A 21,067-nucleotide genomic window follows, 5' to 3' on the forward strand; every position below is an offset into this window, starting at 1 on the left:
ATTTTAACCCATAAATGTAGCTATGAGATCAGGAACTCAGTTTTTATTTATTTATTAACTGCCTTTCTCATTGGGCATTCTTGCAAAGTTTTACTTATTTACTCTGTAGAAATAGTAGCTGTTCCTCAAGGAGTGTCCTTAGGGGTGCTCTGCTATACACTTGTCTGCATCCCTGCGCCTCTGACCGATAGCAGTGTCCGTTCAGCCTGCACATGCACTCTCTCTCCCTTGTGCTCTTCTTTGAGGCTACCTAGCCCTGCGCGGGTGAACCAACCTCAGTTCTTTCTCAGCTGCCCTTGGCCTGAAACAGAGCGAATATCATTCTGCTTTTCTCTTTACCTCAGAGGCTAAGGCCTGGTCTACACTACGAGTTTAGGTCGAATTTAGCAGAGTTAAATCGAATTAAGCCTGGACACGTTCACACGGCTAAGTCCCTTTTTTCGACTTAAAGGGCCCTTTAAACCGGTTTCTTTACTCCACCTCCAACGAGGGGAGTAGCGATAAAATCGGCCTTAGCGGGTCGGAATTGGGGTAGTGTGAACGGAATTTGACGTTATTGGCCACCGGGAGCTATCCCACAGTGCTTCATTGTGACCGCTCTGGACAGCACTCTCAACTCAGATGCACTGACCAGGTAGACAGGAAAAGCCCCGCGAACGTTTGAATTTCATTTCCTGTTTGCCCAGCGTGGAGAGCACAGGTGACCACGCAGAGCTCATCAGCAGAGGTAACGGTGATGGAGTCCCAGGATCGCAAAAGAGCTCCAGCATGGACCGAACGGGAGGTACGGGATCTGCTCGCCATATGGGGAGATGAATCAGTGCTAGCTGAACTCCGTAGCAGTAAACAAAATGGCAAAATATTAGAAAAGGTCTCCAAGGCCATGAAGGACAGAGGCCATAACAGGGACGCACAGCAGTGCCGCGTGAAAATTAAGGAGCTAAGGCAAGCCTACCACGAAGCCAGAGAGGCAAACGGAAGGTCCGGGGCAGAGCCGCAAACATGCCGCTTCTATGCAGAGCTGCATGCCATGCTACGGGGTGCAGCCACCACTACCCCAACCGTGTGCTTTGACTCCTTCAATGGAGAAACACACAGGGAAGCAGGTTTGGGGTACAAGGAAGATGAGGATGAAGATAATGTAGATAGCTCACAGCAGCAAGGAAGCGGAGAAACCGGTTCCCCCAACAGCCAGGGTATGTTTATCACCCTGGACCTGGAACCAGTAACCCCCGAACTCACCCAAGGCATGCTCCCAGACCCTGAGGGCACACAGGGGACCTCTGGTGAGTGTACCTTTGTAAATATTACACATGGTTTAAAAGCAAGCGTGTTTAATGATTAATGATTAATTTACCCTGGCAATCGCGGCCAGTACAGCTACTGGAAAAGTCTGTTAACGTGTATGGGGATAGAGCGGAAATCCTGCAGGGACATCTCCAGAAAGCTCTCCTTCATGTACTCCCAAAGCCTTTGCAAAAGGTTTCTGGGGAGGGCTGCCTTATCCCGTCCGCCATGGTAGGACACTTTACCACGCCAGGCCAGTAGCACGTAGTCTGGAATCATTGCATAACAAAGCATGGCAGCGTATGGTCCCGGTGTTTGCTGGCATGCAGACAACATCCATTCCTTATCTCTCTTTGTTATCCTCAGGATAACATTCATGGTCACCTGGTTGAAATGGGGCGATTTTATTAAGGGGACATACGGAGGTGCCCATTCCTGCTCTGCTGAACAGAAATGTTCCCCGCTGTTAGCCACGCGGTGGGAGGGAGGGAGGGGTGAAGTGATCATCCCCGATAATTGGGTGTGGGGGGGAAGGGGAGCTAGTTGGGTTTGTGCTGCATGTTATCCCGGAAACCGCAGCCCCTCCTTTTACATTGCAAACCCATTTTAAATGGCCAACCCAAGGGGTGCTTGGTATGGGAAATGAGGGCGCTACTGTTTGAAACCATTCCTACATGTTAAGAAGGTTAAAAAAGCCAAAAGACTGTGGCTTACCATGGCTGCCTGCAAGTCAAAATCTGTTGCCTGGCACTGCATGAGTGATTTCTCACACAAAACCGGCCCTCAATATAAGTAGAAAAATGCAACCTTGTAACGAAAGCACATGTACTGTGTAATGTGAACAGCAAAATGTAACGTGAAAGTGTGTACCCATCGTTCTCTAAAATGTTCTCTGATGCGCACCGCACCCTGCTGTGCTCTTCTAACCGCCCTGGTGTCTGGCTGCGCGTAATCAGCGGCCAGGCGATTTGCTTCAACCTCCCACGCCGCCATAAATGTCTCCCCCTTACTCTCTCAGATATTGTGGAGCGCACAGCAAGCAGCGATAACAATGGGGGATATTCTTTTTGCTGAGGTCTGAGCGAAATGCACATTCCACCACCATTCGGCACTTGCTCAGCCTGTAGTTGAACAGGTCCTGTCCAGGCTGCCTGTGTATGGCTTCATGAGCCATGGCATTAAGGGGTAGGCTGGGTCCCCAAGGATCACGATAGGCATTTCAACATCCCCAACGGTTATTTTCTGGTCCGGGAAGAAAGTCCCTTTCTCCAGCTTTCGAAACAGACCAGAGTGCCTGAAGACGCGAGCATCATGTACCTTTCCCAGCCATCCCACGTTGATGTTGCTGAAACGTCCCTTGTGATCCACCAGGGCTTGCAGCAGCATTGAAAAGTACCCCTTGCGGTTTATGTACTCGGTGGCTTGGTGCTCCGGTGACAAGATAGGGATATGGGTTCCGTCTATGGCCCCGCCACAGTTTGGGAATCCCATTGCAGCAAAGCCATCCACTATGGCCTGCACCTTTCCCAGAGTCACTACCCTTGATATCAGCAGGTGTTTTATTGCCCTGGCAACTTGGATCACAGCAGCCCCCAAAGTAGATTTGCCCATTCCAAATTGATTCCCGACTGACCGGTAGCTGTCTGGCGTTGCAAGCTTCCACCAGGCTATCGCCACTCGCTTCTCAACTGTGAGGGCTGCTCTCATCCTGGTATTCTGGCGCTTCAGGGCAGGGGAAAGCAAGTCACAAAGTTCCATAAAAGTGCCCTTACACATGCGAAAGTTTCGCTGCCACTGGGAATCATCCCACACCTGCAACACGATGCGGTCCCACCAGTCTGTGCTTGTTTCCCGGGCGTTCCACGGCATGAACCTGCCCCAGTAACACCATGATTTGCACATTGCTGGGGCCTGTGCCTTGTGAGAGGTCTATGTCCGTGTCAATTTCCTCATCACTCTCGTCGCCGCGCTGCAATCGCCTCCTCGGCTGGTCCTGGTTTTGCTTTGGCATGTCCTGGCTCTGCATATACTCCAGGACAATGCGCATGGTGTTCATAGTGCTCATAATTGCCGCAGTGATCTGAGCAGGCCCCATGATCCCAGTGCTATGGCGTCTGGTCTGAAAAAAGGCACGAAACTAGTATCTGACGGACGGAGGGATGGAGGGAGGGGCGAGTGACGACATGGCGTACAGGTACAGGGAATTAAAATCAACAAAGGTGGCTGTGCATCAGGGAGAAATACAAACAACTGTCACACAGAATGGCCCCCCCCTCCCCCTAGATTGAACTCAAATCCCTGGGTTTAGCAGGCCGTTGATTTCATGGAGGGAGGGGGAAGCAAATGAATACAGAACAAATCTATTTTTTACATCTTAAGCTGGCAGACGACGGTGCAGCATGACTGATAGCCCTCGGCATCTTCTGGGTGCTTGGCAGAAAATACTGGGCGCTTGGCAGAAAATAGCATACTACGACTGATAGCCATCATCATCATTGGGAAGGCAGCGACTGGGGGACATACGGAGTTTCAGCCACTGCAGTACGACGACGACGGATACCAGTCGTAATATACCATCTTCTACCAAAAGGCAAGGGGCTGCTGCTGTGTGCAATGCAGCCCCACGTCTGCGAGTACCCAGATCGCCAATGAAGGCTACCAGTCATACTGCACCATCTACTGCCAAAAGGCAATTAGCTGCTGCTGTGTAGCAATGCAGTACCACGTCTGCCGGCACCCAGATGACATATGGTGACGCTGAGCTGAGCAGAGCGGGCTCCACAGGTAACCCAGGTAAAAAGGTGCTAATCGATTGTCTGCCGTTGCTCTGACGGAGAGGGAGGTGCCTGACAACATGTACCTAGAACCCCCCGCGACACTGTTTTGCATCATTCAGCCATTGGGATCTCAACCCAGAATTCCAATGGGCGGCGGAGACTGCAGGAACTGTGGGATAGCTACCCACAGTGCAATGCTCCGGAAGTCGACGCTAGCCTCAGTACTGTGGATGCGGTCCGCCGACTTAATGCACTTAGAGCATTTTATGTGGGGACACACACAATCGGCTGTATACAACCGATTTCTATAAAACCGGCTTCTATAAATTCTACCTAATTTTGTAGTGTAGACATACCCTTAGAGTTCACTTTCTTAGCTCCTGCTAGAGTTTCCATTTGTTTTTTCTTAGCTTTATAAAGTTTTCTTTCATTTTTCCCCCCCCCATGTTTAAAAAAAAAAAATTCCTTCTTCCCTTTTTCCCCTATCTGGGGATTGCCCCAGTAAGGAGCATATCTGGCTCCTCCAGATTTAAATGGTGCCTCTCCTGCAGGAAGGCAATACCAGTTACAGACGGACACTCTCGCTGCGTCCAGTGCCAACAATTGAAGGCCAAATCCCGAAAGAACTGGGAGTTAAAACAGAAACTAGTCCTGATGGAAGGTGCTCTGAAACCATCGTCTGACCCGCTTGGTATTGATGATGGTGATGATGCGACGGACCTCATGGTTACATTTCTCAGGACTGCTAAAGGAGGTACAGACGGCAGTTGAGGACCTCCCTTTTGAGGGCATACAAGACCGATGCATCAGTCCGTATTTTAAAGGACTCCAAAGCCACACAATACTTGCTAGGGATCTACACATCTGGACAGAAAAGGAAATTCAGTTCTTAGCCATCCCAGAGATCCTGACCACTCCAGTACCTGCAACTACAGCGTTACTATGAGCCACAGCGAAAGGGGCCTGGGATTCAAAGGGATAAACCATCAGCCACTGAATCCTCAGCATTTTAGCCCTCAACCTAGAAATGCCAGTTTTGACGCCTTGGTCAATTGGGGTGTTACTTTGGGCGAGATTATGCTCTCCACTGTGAAGGAATTAAAAAATAAAATGTGGGCGAGCATAAGGTGCTGAGATACTGTGGTGATCGGTTCAGTACAAGACCCAAAATAGAATGGAAAAATTGAATAGAAAAATCTGAGTCGGTGTCCATGAAGTTTGCCATGATACCTTCAGTGGATATGGTGTGGTGGATGGCAACGGGAAAGAGATTGTGGCTTTGCAGGCCGAAGGATGTCTTGAGATCCAGAGGGAAATTCTATGCATCTCAGGAGAGAGATGGTGTGCCGTGGTAAATGTATGGAGAGTGGTGTGGGTTGCAGAACAAATGGGAATTATTATTGACACATAATCATCATCATTAATTTGGTTATCTCCCCAAGAGATTGCCAAGGAGGTGAAGCATCATAGAGTAGCTCTCTGTGGAACACTCCCTCTAAAAAGCTTGGCATTCTGGGAGTGTAAATGCTTACCAGATCACAAAGGACAAAACTGGTCAAGAAAGACATGCTTTGAATTTGTACAAATGAGAGCAAAATACCTGAGGATGTCCTCTTTAATCGATACAGTGGTGCAGTATAATGAAACACCTGCTTTGGAGAAAGAAGTAATGGGCAAGGAACAGGAATTAAAATGAGTATTTCTTTTAACTGTCAAACCATAAGCCCACAACACTCAAGAACTGACTTTGGAAGCCAAGGTCACAAAGTTCACCAGTGTTCATTGCCTCACCTGATTCTTAATTAAACAAATCTGAAGTTCTAAAATCCTTGAAAACTCAGAAGTCCCAAAGTTTTCATACACCGTGTGTGTGGTAAAATACAAGCATCAGAAATAAATAAATCTGCCTTAAAAGCTTAGAAGTATTTTTCTAAAATATATATCTGAGTTCATCAGTAAGCCAAAGGCTGTTGAAATGTGGTTGGCAGTCGTCCCTGCTGCCTGCAGATGCAGCTGAGCAAACAATCCACAGCTTGGGTAGGAAGAAAGGCCAATCAGGTAGGGGGGTAATAAGGGACAGTATAGTATATTCTGGCCCAGTGAGGCACACCCAGGCTGCCACCTCTGGATTTATATAGCCTGTAGGAACTGCTTTTACTAACTGATCAATCCTGGGGCTAAGATGTTAAATAAAGACCTTTCTAGTTTTCCTACATCCATTAAATAGCTGAAAGGAATTTACATAAACTTCAACATGTACAAACTTTGCACTAAAGGAAAACTCAATTTTGGAACTCAAGCTCTCTGGCTGCTGGCTTTTTTTTTTTAAAATAGAAAGAAAAATTCCTCCAGAAAGGAGGGACTTGTGGAGTGAGATGGGGATGGAAATTTGTGTTGCAGCTCATGGGAATAGGTTTGTTACAGAATGTTAATGATATCAGATTGGGCATTGTGATTTAGTCACTTTTGGCAAATATTGGTCCATCACTCCAAGTTAAATGCTGTGGGCTAGGAGTTTCCAAGATGCCTAAGGGAATTAGGCAACGAAATTCCATTGAATGTCAGATCTGAGTGCCTAACTCCCTTGGGATGCTTTGAAAATCCCACCCATTGTCCTTTTAATTTTTTTTTTAAATCTTGTCTTCCCCAGTTACTGTACTCGGGTCAGCAAGGGGGGAAATTTGAAAAACACAAATGGCGGTGAGTTGCCCAACTCCTATCAAAAGTCAGTCTTAGTTGGACACCTAAACTGCCATCTGTGCCTGTGCAAATCTTATCCAAAAATCAGCATGTTGCATTAGTGACACATTGGGCACACTGACTTGCCAGTGCCAATCCAGCTGAACCACACCGACTAACCATGTTGTTGTACCCGATGGAGTCTCATGATGATATTCAGTAGACCTGATGCTCAGCAGTCATGCTTCCCACCAACACATTTAATAATCAGATCTCCTGTTCTAGAGATCATCCTGGAGCACTGTATCCTCTTTTGTAAACCTCTTTAAAATATTAAAATGCTTTCAGGTGGTAAATGTGCAGCCTTCTCCTGCTGTGGTTTTATAGTTCACTTCTTTGATAGTTTTTCATAATGCTTTGGAAAGTGTCTTCTCCAATTTTTTTGGCTGGCAACTATCAGTATCTTTAAGAGTTAAAAAACTGATTATCATAAGATGAGCTAGAACTAGTGGTTGGAAGACAATATTATAAGCAGGTGCTGTTCCAATTTCCTCTCATACTCTGCACCTCAGACTTACTACAGCCTATTAGTTGTTCCAGTTCTGTGTCTGTCTTGAGCAGGATGTTTATCATAACACACTCTGTAATGATTTGGAGTTATCCTTTTCAGGAGAGCAGGCTCCACTTTGCACCTGCATTCCTGGAGTTAAGGTATAGCATAATGTATCATTGCAGCTGCTGTAATGAGGACAGAGTGAACAATCAGGTGGAGGAGGGCTGTTAGTTGGACTAGGATGAGCTGAAGAATACTTCGGATGCCACATACTTTCCACCAGAACAATCATTTAGTGATTCCATGGGGAGGAACCTACCTTTCCTCAGTTCTTACAGAACCTGTCCAAGTCAGATGATGTGGGGTTGAAGCTGGTCCAGGAACCTACAAAGACACAGTTGTTAAGTTCCTGGGCCATCAACTCTTGTCCAGTAAAGGATGCCATGGCCGTGCATCTGTTTTGGACCCACTGGTTAAGGCAGGGGTGGGCAAACTTTTTGGCCCGAGGGCCACATCTGGGTGGGGAAATAGCATGCAAGGCCATGAATGTAAGGTTGGGGTGCAGAGTGTGGGAGGGGGCTCAGGGCAGGAAGTTGGGGTGCAGGAGGGTGTGGGATGCGGCAGGAGGCTCAGGGCAGGGGGTTGGGGTGCAGGAGGGTGTGGGGTGTGGCAGGGGGTTGGGGTGTGGTGTGGGGTGTGGCGGGGGTTGGGGTGCGGGAGGGTGTTGGGTGCTGCAGGGGGCTCAGGGCAGGGGGTTTGGGTACGGGAGGGGTTTGGGGAGTGGGCTCTTACCTGGAGCGGCTCTGGGGTGGCAGCAGTGCGCAGCGGGGCTAAGGGGCTCCCTGCCTGCCCTGGCCCTGGCCCTGGCCCTGGCCCTGGCCCTGCACCATGCCACTCCCAGAAGCGGCCGGCACCACATCCCTGTGGCCCCTGGGGGAGGGGGAGGCAGAGCGCTCCACACGCTGGCCTTGCCTGCGGGTACCTACCCCGAAGCTCCCATTGGCTGCGGTTTCCCGTTCCCGGCCAATGGGAGCTGCTGGGGGCAGTGCTTGCAGGTGAGGGAAGTACACGGTGCCCCCCTCCTCACACCCTCCCCCCCCCCCCGGGGCTGCAGGGACATAGTGCCATGGGGATGGGGGGCAAGCCCACGGGCCGGATCCAGCCATAGTTTGCCAGCCCCTGGGTTAAGGAGATGTGGCAGACTCCTCACACAGCTTCTTTGTCTTAAGGCAGTCAAGTATATCCTTCCCAAGAATGCTGCTTAAACTGTTTAACACCCTCCCCATGAGAAGCTGGTGGTGAGAGGGTCCTAGCTAAAGAGAAGACTAGCCACATGGATTCTGAAGATTCCATCTTGCAGGAATCTCACTCACCTCCTGTCAGAATTCGACACTAGCCTTTTTACAGATTTTTCTCTCAAATGCTTTTGATATTCCACTGATCCTTCTGAATGGGCTTTTCTTTCTGGGCAAATGGCCACCCACGCAGTTGAAGGAACAGATTGGAATGTTTGGGCAACAATTACAGTCTGCAGTGGGGTGCCTGGTTTGTACTCACCCTGTTACCATTGCCTTCAAGGGTTACAAAACAAATCTTTATGAATTAGGGGAGCTCTGCCAGAGTGAGAATCCTGGGGGGATAGTGTCTTCAGTAGTTCAGTTTGGGCAGTAGAGATGTTGCCTCTTTACATATAGATTCAAGATTCAGATTAAATGAGGCCTTCTTTTTTCCTTTGAGCTTCATCTTTGTATGATGTCACGTAAACTATGCATTGCCAAAAGTGAATTTGCACTTGTAATTAAACTTGCACTTTTTTGCCTTGAATGATCTTGAAATCATTCTGTTTTAATGTGGCTACTACTGTTACTACATGGTTCTGTGACAAGCACTTTTCAATGAAGTGGTGATACTGCTGACCTCTTCTAGAATACTGCCTTGGCTTTATAGCTTCATTGCAGTCAGTCTTAAACATCCCCTTTACAATGCACAGCTTCCTGTTTTTAACATTCTTTTTAGTTCACCTCTTTAAAATGTTCAGGGCCTTTCTTGACTTCATGTTTTCCCTGTGTTTTTGTTGTTTTTTTTTTTTACTCAATTAAATTAGGAGAAGCCGCTTTTGTCAGAAGCAGCCAGGAGAAAGGAGAAGGACCTAGTATCAAAAGAAATAGAGAAGTTTCGTGCATCTATTCAGACGCTGTGTCGGAGTGCACTTCCTCTTGGGAAAATCATGGACTACATTCAGGAGGACATGGACTCCATGAAGAACGAACTGCAAATGTGGCAGCATGAGAACAAGCAGCATGCAGAGGCTCTCCAGAAGGAGCAGAGGTAAGGATAGCTAAAGAAGAGTGTCCTCAGGACAAGACTGGTTTGCCACCTGGGACAGGCTGAATTACAAATTGCTGTCTCTACAATTTTAATTACCTTTTTAACAAAAGTAAAAGTTTCATGCATTCTACAAGGTTCTGGTTTAACCCAGATTTTAAAGTCTTTTCAGCTCTTCTATTATGTGAATAAATTATGTTAAATGAGTTACATGGCAGATAGAGGTACCTCTGAAATACTGACCATTTTCCAAACTCTTTCCAAGAGCCTACATGGATATCCACGTAATGCAAACAAATGTTATGTGGTGTTGTCATAAATATAGAGGAAAGAGTAGCATAAAATCCCTCCTTGGCAGCTGTACTGAATTGCCTTACCTGTAAGGGATTAAACAGTTCAATAACCTAGCTGGCACATGACCAGAAGGATCGATGAGGAAAGAAGATACTTTCAAATCTGAGGGGAAGGATTTGTTTGTTGTTCTTTGTTTGTTCCTCTCTCCGGACGGAAGGAGAAGCCAAGCAGGTACAACATCTCCTGAGAATATACCTGGAATAATCCATCTAAAATTACAGACGTTGTAAGTAAGGCAAGGAAATGTGTTAGGTTATCTTGTGTTTTAGCGTATGAATTTTCCTATGCTACAGAGGTAGTTTTATTCCTGTTTTTCTAACTGTGAAGAAGAGCCTAGTGGGGAATCCTCTGTTTTAAATATTTTTATTACCCTGTAAAATTACCTTCTATCCTGGTTTTGCAGGTGTGATTCTTTTCCTTTTTTTCTTTATAATAAAGTTCTTCTTTTAAGAACCTGATTGATTTTCAGTGTCCTGAAGACAAAGGGTCTGGTCTGTGCCCTCATTGCTAAGGCAGTTGGTTGGTATATAATTCTCAAGCCTTCCCAGGAAAGGGGGTGCAGGGGCTTGGGGGGATATTTTGGGGGGATAGGGATTCCAAGTGGCTCTTCCCTGAATTTTTGTGTAAATCATTTGGTGGTGGTAGCTATACTGTCCAAAATCAAGGAAAGGAATTTGTGCCTTGGTGAAGTTTTAACCTAAGCTGGTAGAATATAAGCTTAGGGAGTCTTTCATGCGGGTCCCCACATCTGTATCCCAGAATTCAGAGTGGGCGGGGGAACCCTGACAGGTGTAAATTAGATGTTATGTTGGGATAAGAAGTCTATAAAGCAGTTATTTTAATAAGTACTTCCTGGTAGTGTCCACGACAGTTAAGTCTGCAGAGCAGTTTCAACTATAAAACCCTAACACACTAATCCTCACTCGTGTGCTTGAGCTTGAAACCTCAACCATACATTAAAACTGGATTTTCTTTTGCGCTTAATAAATAACAAGGAAACACTTCCTTCCGAAGTGCAGGACTCTGCACTTGTCCTTGTTGAACCTCATCAGATTTCTTTTGGCCAATCCTCTAATTTGTCTAGGTCCCTCTGTATCCTATCCCTACCCTCCAGCGTATCTACCACTCCTCCCAGTTTAGTGTCATCTGCAAACTTGCTGAGTTTGCAATCCACGCCATCCTCCAGATCATTAATGAAGATATTGAACAAAACCAGCCCCAGGACTGACCCTTGGGGCACTCTGCTTGATACTGGTTGCCAACTAGACATGGTGCCATTGATCACTACCCGTTGAGCCTGATGATCTAGCCAGCTATCCACCTTATAGTCCATTCATCCGATCCATACTACTTTAACTTGCTGGTAAGTTAAAACTCTGGTTTCAGATGCATAGCCAGTAACTCAAATCACTAAAACTGGTGGAACTTTCTTTAAAGCATGCACTACTTAGTATTTTTTATATTGAATTTAAATGATTTTAATGGATGACAGTAAGTTTAGGCTTTAACATAGGTAGACATTTTCTAATTTAATTTTAAACAGGTTTATGTTTTAAATAGGTCTGTCAAGCGATTAAAAAAATTAATTGCACGATTAATCGCACTGTTAAACAATAGTAGAATACCATTTATTTAAATATTTTTGGATGTTTTCTACATTTTCAAATGTATTGATTTCAATTACAACACAGAATACAGAGAGAACAGAGCTGGCTGTATTTTAAAGAATCCTTATTGAGGTTGCAGGAACAAACCATCCCAATGTGTAGAAAGAATAGTAAATATGGCAGGCAACCAGCTTGGCTTAACAGTGAAATCCTTGCTGATCTTTAAACACAAAAAAGAAGCTTACAAGAAGTGGAAGATTGCACAAATGACCAGGGAGGAGGATAAAAATATTGCATGCAGGAGTGAACTCAGGAAGGCCAAATCACACTTGGAGTTGCAGCTAGCAAGGGATGTTAAGAGTAACAAGAAGGGTTTCTACAGGTATGTTAGCAAAAAGAAGGTGATCAGGGAAAGTGTGGGCCCCTTACTGAATGGGGCAGGCAACCTAGTGACAGAGGATGTGGAAAAAGCTAATGTACTCAATGCTTTTTTTGCCTCTGTCTTCATGAACAAGGTCAACTCCCAGACTACTGCACTGAGCAGCACACTATGGGGAGGAGGTGACCAGCCCTCTGTGGAGAAAGAAGTGGTTCAGGATTATTTAGAAAAGCTGGACGAGCACAAGTCCATGGGGCCAGATGCACGGCATCCAAGGGTGCTAAAGGAGTTGGAGGATGTGATTGCACAGTCATTGGCCATTATGTTTGAAAACTCATGGCGATCGGGGGAGGTCCCGAATGACTGGAAAAAGGCTAATGTAGTGCCCATCTTTAAAAAAGGGAAGGAGGAGGATCCTGGGAACTATAGGCCAGTCAGCCTCACCTCAGTCCCTGGAAAAATCATGGAACAGGTCCTCAAGGAATCAATTTTGAAGCACTTAGAGGAGAGGAAAGTGATCAGGAACAGTCAGCATGGAGTCACCAAGGGCAAGTCATGCCTGACTAACCTAATTGCCTTCTATGACGAGATAACTGGCTCTGTGGATGAGGGGAAAGCATTGGACGTGTTATTCCTCGACTTTAGCAAAGCTTTTGATATGGTCTCCCACAGTATTCTTGCCAGCAAGCTGAAGACTTATGGGCTGGATGAATGGACTGTAAGGTGGATCGAAAGCTGGCTAGATAGTCGGGCTCAATGGATAGTGATCAATGGCTCCATGTCTAGTTAGCAACTGGTATCAAGCGGAGTGCCCCAAGGATCAGTCCTGGGGCCGGTTTTGTTCAACATCTTCAGTAATGAACTGGAGGATGGCATGGATTGCAAACTCAGCAAGTTTGCAGATGACACTAAACTGGGAGGAGTGGTAGATACGCTGGAGGGTAGGGATCAGATACAGAGAGACCTAGACAAAGTAGAGGATTGGGCCAAAAGAAATCTGATGAAGTTCAACAAGGATAAGTGCAGAGTCCTGTACTTCGGAAGGAAGAATCCCATGCACTGCTACAGACTAGGGACCGAGTGGCTAGGCAGCAGTTCTGCAGAAAAGGACCTAGGGGTTACAGTGGACGAGAAACTGGATATGAGTCAACAGTGTGCCCTTGTTGCCAAGAAGGCTAAAGGCCTTTTGGGCTGTATAAGTAGGGGCATTGCCAACAGATTGAGGGATGTGATCATTCCCCTCTATTTGGCATTGGTGAGGCCTCATCTGGAGTACTGTGTCCAGTTTTGGGCCCCACGCTACAAGAAGGATGTGGAAAAATTGGAAAGACTCCAGTGGAGGGAAACAAAAATGATTAGGGGGCTGGAGCACATGATTTATGAGGAGAGACTGAGGGAACTGGGATTCTTTAGTCTGAAGAAGAGAAGAATGAGGGCGGATTTGATAGCTGCTTTCACCTACCTGAAAGGGGGTTCCAAAGAGGATGGATCTAGACTGTTCTCAGTGGTACCAGGTAACAGAACAAGGAGCAATGGTCTCAAGTTGCAGTGGGGGAGGTTTAGGTTGGATATTAGGAAACACTATTTCACTAGGAGGGTGGTGAAGCACTGGAATGGGTTACCTACGGAGGTGGTGGAATCTCCTTCCGTAGAAGTTTTTAAGGTCAGGCTTGACAAAGCCCTGGCTGGGATGATTTAGGTTGGGGATTGGACCAGATTCTAGAATATCAGGGTTGGAAGGGACCTCAGGAGGTCATCTGGTCCAACCCCCTGTTCAAAGCAGGACAATCCCCAACTAAATCAGGAGGGGGCGGATAAATATTAGAACTCCAAATGGCACTAGCCAAAACAAAAAACCACTGGTTTAGGGGAGCACCGAGGGGAGGACTGAGAAGGAAGTGCTGTTGCTCTGCAGATACTGTTTGCAGAGGCAGGCCTTTGGCATAGCACTCCACTGGGGGCCAAAAAAATGGCAGATGAACAGCGTACAAGTCACATGCAGTTTACTCTGGGAAGCTTTTTATTAACATAGCCCTGTCTCCAGAGCATCAACTATTTGCCATAACTATGAAGTACTGAAGTAAGAGTAGCCATTAGGAGTAGTTTATTACTCTTCTTGTATTTTAATCTCAGTAAAAAATAAGTAATTCAATGAAGAAATGTTGTTTCAGCCAAAAAATAAAAACTCCCTCACCCCCATACAGTTTAATTTTGATCCTGTAATAGTTGAAATGAAAATTAGACTTCCCCATAAGAGAGAGTGGCTTTTTTCCCCCAGTGTTAGCTTGTTTATTTTTCTACACCTAAAAATAAATAAATTAAAATAAAATGAAAAGTAACAGAGTCAATAAAAGGCCCAAGCAGTGCATTGCATCCGAGAATAGAGGAAATGAGAAATACAAAGTGAACCTAGTCCAGCTTGTTGGTGATACAGTGTATCGATCCACTTCGGGGAGCTACTGGGTTATTCATTGCCCAGTGGATAATGGAATGTCAAGTAATTAAGGGGAAGTAGCTTGCTTGCAACCTGGCTGATACTGGAAATTAGCCCTGATTCCAGCAATCTGTGGCCTCCTTCTGATATAGCTGCACAGGTGCATATCCCAAGTGTGGACCAGGGTAGTTACTATTTGCTCCAGTGGAGTTTACCCAGGTTTGGGGATAAACTCAGCTGATGCAAATTGTGGCCTTCCTTGTCTGGAGAACATTTGGAATTCACCTGGTGCATATTGTGATGCTCCCAGGGGTACCCTGAGGCACATCTCTACCACCTGTCCATAGCTTGCGGAAGCCTTGTCTGTGCCTGTCAGGGGTCACTCCCTGACTCCACCAGCCACATGCAACACAAGCACCCACCTGTCAGCCTAGGCAGATTCCACCATCCCTTTATAGGCTAGCTATAGATACACTCCAACACCCTAGTCCTCCGAGCATCTCTGTGGTGTCCAGCCCCAATCATACTCCCAGAATTACCAGATCCTCTGTTCTTAATTGAAGAATACACCAAAGCTTACGAGTTATGTGCTGGGTCACAGCTCCACTTAACACACAGCCCTTAGATTTGTTTATAGAGAAAACAAGCGTAAATTCATTTAACAAAGAACAGGGATTCACATGATAACAAACAAATATTGGAAACAAAGGATTACATGTAAAACAAAATCATAACACACATTCTAGAGCCTAAACATAATTAACAAGATCCCCTCTTCTCTAATAAGGCATTGCTTACCCAAAGTCCTTCTCACAATGCTTTTCAACCAGGATGTCTGAGACCCTCTTTTCATAAGACCAAACCCACTGTCAGTTTGTCTCCCCAGATGGAGGATGCCAGGGCATCTCTCTGTACTTCTGATTCTATTATTCTAAATACTAAACCAGCTTTTGACAGCGGTAGCCTCTTCTGCAGGTGAAGGGAGAATATTTTCTTCATTTCCCTTTATTCAGCTAGCTCAGTTCAATGACTGGTTCATTCAAAGTTAAGAAATCAATTGGGCATTGAAAAGGCAGGAAAGTTTGTTTTCCTCTCACAATCTGTGAATAAAAATTAGATGAGAGAGGATGAAATCTGTTAGTTTTAAAATCCTTAAGGACATGGTAACTAGAAACAATCAGTTCACTTCGCTAACTACAGATAATACTTTCTTTGTTTAATAAACCCATTAGTTTTAAATGCAAAACATGCTCTGATAAACTTTTTGATAAACTTTTTCTTATGTATTCAGCGCATTTAAAATAGCTTTATATATATATTGTGACAGACCCAGACCAGTGGGGTACAGGAGTCTGGTAGAGGGCAAATATACTAGTCACTGGATGAGTAGTTTTCTGTTCCCTGAGTGACCAGAGCAGGGGCTGCACTAGAGTAATCAGGAACCTGCTAGAGCCAGTTAAGGCAGGCAGGCTAATTAGGACACCTGGAGCCAATTAAGAAGAAGCTGCTAGAATCAATTAAGGCAGACTAATCAGGGCACCTGGGTTTTAAAAGGAGCTCACTTCAGTTTGTGATGCAAGTGTGAGGAGCTGGGAGCAAGAGGCGCAAGGAGCTGAGAGTGAGAGGGTGTGCTGCTGGAGGACTGAGGAGCACAAGCGTTATCAGACACCAGGGTGAGGGTCCAGTGGTGAGAATAAGGAAGGTGTTTGGAGGAGGCCATGGGGAAGTAGCCCAGGGAGTTGTAGCTGTCATGCAGCTGTTACGGGAGGCACTCTAGACAGCTGCAGTCCACAGGGCCCTGGGCTGGAACCTGGAGTAGAGGGCGGGCCCGGGTTCCCCCCAAACCTCCCAATTGACCTGGACTGTGGGTTCTTCCAGAGGGGAAGGTCTCTGGGCTGTTCCCCAACCCACATGGTGAATCTCTGAGGCAAGAAAATCCGCCAATAAGCGCAGGACCCACCAAGATAGAGGAGGAACTTTGTCACAATATATATAATGCTGTTTTCGTGCAATTTAAATTGAGTTTGAATTTCCATCCTAATACAGCTTGACAGAAATCACAAGTAAAACATTAATCATCTAGTAAATAAGAAATGCATCATTACCCATTTCCTAGCATAATAAAAATGTAGAAATTAGGAATTTTAATAAATGTAAGTTAAGCTGTAAAATTGCTTAAATATAATATAGTATATCCTCCTGGTTAACAAAAAGAAGCACCAAATTTAGTGTATAGGTTATATTTAGTTGTAAATCATCATGTTTTAATGGTTACCAGCTAATGAGAATAAACTTTTTTCTTTAGGAAAATAAATAAAAAGCACAAATGCAAAACAATTAAAATTGAAGATTTCAGTCAAAGTTTTCTGCTTGCTGATTTAAATCATGATTAAAACTGGTGACTTAAATTGTTTGTTTAAAGCAATCCACCCTGCTGGCTTCTACTTTAACAATGGAGAGACTAACATCTCCTCGTAATGGCCATTCAGTTTGCACATAAAGAAGAAATAAAAAATTGAAAACTCTGCAACAATATGTTCTTTGCCAGATTAATTGTGAAATCCTAATAAGATCATCATAACTTTATGGCAGTTCACATCTTTCAGGAAAAAATTACTCCATATCAGCCATGAAGAAGACAATGTTTCCCATATGTAATATAACTTGGATGCACAGTGTTGTTTTCTTTACTTCTGTGGAAGACAATTAATGGGTCCCATTGGGGAAATCCAAGTACAATGTTCATTGATAATTTTTTGTGATTTGTGGAAGGGAAGGAGAATTGAAAGGTTATGAAATATGAACTTCTAAATGATGACTCCAGGGAGTGCGTGTGTAATTCTGAACTGCTACAAGGCACTTCAGTCCAGCACTGCCTTATCTGTAGGACCTTAAGTCAAGCATTTAGGAAGGGTACATATTCGTTTTAAAATAAAACATCTCAATTCATGTAATAGAGAAGTCCCTTTGCAGTGCGATCCCTGCCCGGGTTTGCAGCTAATAGTTTACAATTCTTTGAGCCTCATGGCAGCATATTCCCATTTATGGTACGTGCAATCTGGTGCCACTGAACTTCAGGAGCCTTCTCGGAAATGGGTCTATAGCTGTGCAAGTGACCCCTTGTAGCACTGAACGTTCAGGGCTGAGGTTACAAAGAGGCCATGTGGTCCCCAACTGCCTGACTTCTTTCCTTTCCAAGGTTAGCTGCCAGTGGAAAGACTGTCAGTCCTTGCCAGGAGAACTTTCCTGTCTTGTCACTGAACTATGTTGAGCCTCTGGCATAGCTTCAACTTCCCCATCTCCTTGTCTGTGCAAACTGGGCTTCTCCCGCTGAGAAGTTCATTGTGTGGGGGGTGGTCATTATGCACTATTGGTATTGTAGTGCCTAGGAACCCCAGCCGAGGATGGAGCCCCCTTGCCTAGGCACCACAATCCCAACCTCAGAGAGTTCTCCCTCTACATGTCAGACAGGATGCAAGAGGTGATGAAATAGACAAACAGGGTAGGGTGGGCTGGGAGGATGAAATAATCATAAAGTAAACAAAGTTTAGCAGGAGAGCAGTTTTAGATATGAAACCACCATTAGCCAGTAAATCGTGTGGTAAAACATCAGGGTAGCCAGGGCCGGCTCCAGCGTTTTTGCCGCCCCAAGCGGCGGGGGGGGGGGGGGGGGGGGGGGGGGCGGGGAGCCGTGATCAGTGGCACTTCGGCAGCTCATTCTTCATTCTTCAGTGGCAATTTGGCGGCAGGTCCTTCCTTCCGAGAGAAACTGAGGGACCCGCCACCGAAGAGCCGGACGTGCCGCCCCTTTCCCTCGGCCTCCCCAAGCACCTGATTGCTGCGCTGGTGCCTGGAGCCGTCCCTGAGGGTAACTCTTCGACAATCTACTTCTGTGTTCATTTTCCCTTCAGCTGTCTCCCTAATTCTGTCTGTTTCAGGAAGGGTGGGTTTGATTTAAAAATTCTTTGCAAATTCCAAGTATTTCATGTACTGTCTCAGAGGCATAAAAAGTGCAAAACAGTGTAATATTCCCCTAAAATGTAGCGTACTGCTTGTCTCTTTCAGCATCACAGACAGCGCTGTGGAGCCCTTAAAAGCAGATCTGGCTGAGTTGGAACAGTTGATTAAAGACCAGCAAGACAAGATTTGTACTGTAAAGGCTAATGTTTTAAAGAAGGAAGAAAAAATCCGGAAGATGGTTCTCAACATTAACTTATCTACGAGAAGGTGAAAAGGATGACTTTATATTCTTACCAAATAAAGACAGAAAAGGGAAAAGAATGAAGAGGAACTGTACAAATAAAGCACCTAAGAACAATGGCCTATAAAATTTAATATTGGTTTATACACATTACATTCAATTTACTTGTGAGATTGGTATTATCCATGTCAAATTACATGAATTCAGATATCTTCTAGAGCTTTTAAAGTATCTCTTTTAAGTGTCTTTAGACATAGGCTGCTATGATACAGTTATTTGCTATTTATAACCCACTTGCCCTCCCTGACCCCTTTTTATAGCTATCTGCTGGTCAAGCTTGCCCCTTTTTTCCTACTGTGTACCCATTTTGGTTACTTTTGGGCCAAAACGGGCTACCATGATGTCATGAAAAATGGTATTTAGTAACTTTTTTGCAGGAAGTTCTGAAATCCCTACAGATCAGAATGGTCTGCAATACCTTCAATGATTTACAAGTCCTGAAAAGAAATCTTACAGCTCCTGAAATAAAACATTGTTTATCATATGGCTCCTTATATCGTCACAGGGGTGATGTCATATTTCCATAGCTCTCAAGAAATTTTATTAGGGGGCCTATAAAATTTAGTACAAGTATCACCATGGAAGGGATCTAAAGTATTTTATATGCACAGGTGTTAATTCCATTTTTATTGCATACATTCATTTGGAAAGGATTCATTAAAGTACCCATTTCCTCCCAAATGCATGTTCATGTACGTTTTTTGTACATTAATAATTCCAATGATTTTAGTTAACTGCCGATGTGTTTTCCTGCTGACCTCTCCAGCATACTGTGTGTAAGGGCCCAGCATTGCATGTTCATGAATTTGAAAAGCATATTCAAATGTAGCACAAATTAGAGCCCTGCAACCCGGTCGGGACCCAACTTCAAGTGTCAGGTCCAGGTCAGGCGGGAAAACAACCGGACCCTCCTGGGGTCAGGTCTGCTCTCCTCCGCCGCTCCTGGGTGCGGTGTTGGCTACATGCCACCACCTTAATGCAGTCCAGAGTGAGTGTGCCTGCTAAGGAGTGGCAGGACCTCTCGCTATACTGCAGCAGAAGCAGCAGATGGCGAGAGCAGGGCATGCAGCTGATGGGGAAGGGGTGGAGTGGGGTCAGGTTGGAAAACAAATCGACCCTCATGTGTTCTGCTTTGGGCCTAAAAATTAGGCCTGATCAGACCTCTAGCACAAGTACATTGAGCCAAACTTAATGTGAAATGCAGAGAACTCTAGCTTCCTCCAAAGTTTAGGCTATTCTTTCAAGGTTTTATAATGTACAAGTACCTTTTCTGTTCCATTTTTTTATTGCGTGTAAACTAGAAAACATTAGTCTGTTAGCAAATCTGCACTTTGTGGCATCTTGACCTTTTCAGACATGTTTCTCAAACGCTACAAAATGTGATATTTTAGATGCTCTTTATAGGAGAGAGGAATGGATGAATCTCCATTTTCAACCTTGGTATGTCACTGTTGATAGGAATTTTAAAGAAGCATTCGGGACTTAAAACTGGTTCAGTACAGCATTTCAGTTAGCTCTAGACTAGACTGTAACTGAACTGATCAATCTAAATTGTCTGTAGAACAAGGTTTATACCATGTGAGCATGCACTTGCTGGCTTTAAATGCTTGATTCTTTACTCGTTTTTTCTAGATAGGTTCCTCACTAATGAGAGTTTTGGGGTGATGTCTTAGCACAGTTCAGTTTTCTGAGCAGAATATTCATTCTTTAAGGAATATTACAAATATCACTTCAAATGTGTATAAGCAAAATAATCCCTTTGAGTAGGATGCCATGTTGCTTTCCCTGAAAAGGCTCTATGAAAAAACTACCAAGACCTCTGATACATTGGAGTTAAGGGCTTTCTTTGTAATCGGTCAAAAATGTTAAGCTAAAAGATTAGATACAAATCTTTGTTTATGCTAGAACTAAGCCACCTGTGTTGATGGGCACTTGGAAGTTAGTCTTAATTATACACTCTCAACAGGATACACCATCAGAAGTTCTGTTGATCTTCAGGGTCGTATGTAAGCCTTGCATAAATCTGTAAATCCGACTAGGACTGTTTGTGAACAAATATACTGTGTGTGAGCAAAAATTTGTACAAAGTAGAATATCAAATTGTATCATAAAATTATTTTTCTTTTTATATAAAAATCATTAAAAATGATCACCTATTTTTTTATGAAGTGGAGTGTTTGGATTGTGAAGTTCATGTTTGAAATAGTAGTTGAATTAGCTTTTTGGAAATGTGTTTTTTTTTTTTAAATCCACTTGTTTGGAAAACGTGTTGTAAATTCTTATTAGTGTGATAACACTGCCTCCAGGCTGAGCCCCTGAGAAGACTTTTCAGTAAACATCCACACAGCAGAAGTGTGACTGCAGCATATATAAACATACCCAAGCTACCTTTGATCTACGTAATCTGAATA

The 21,067-nt window shown here is 44.8% G+C and overlaps 1 protein-coding gene across 9 annotated transcripts in view; it reads left to right on the forward strand.

The window, feature by feature from the left end:
- Positions 1 to 20,824, forward strand: part of TRAF3IP1 (TRAF3 interacting protein 1) — a 225,439-nt gene extending 204,615 nt beyond the window's left edge. For all 9 annotated transcript variants that reach the window (XM_042859580.2, XM_042859581.2, XM_042859585.2 and 6 more), the window contains 2 exons: positions 9,401 to 9,624; positions 18,461 to 20,824. In XM_042859580.2, the coding sequence (XP_042715514.2) occupies positions 9,401 to 9,624; positions 18,461 to 18,626 (390 nt within the window). In that variant the 3' untranslated portion in view covers positions 18,627 to 20,824. The remainder of the gene's footprint in view (positions 1 to 9,400; positions 9,625 to 18,460) is intronic.
- The last annotated feature ends 243 nt before the right edge of the window (positions 20,825 to 21,067 follow it).

The sequence above is a fragment of the Chrysemys picta genome, chromosome 11 (assembly GCF_011386835.1).
Source record: "Chrysemys picta bellii isolate R12L10 chromosome 11, ASM1138683v2, whole genome shotgun sequence".
Lineage (NCBI taxonomy): Eukaryota > Metazoa > Chordata > Testudines > Emydidae > Chrysemys > Chrysemys picta.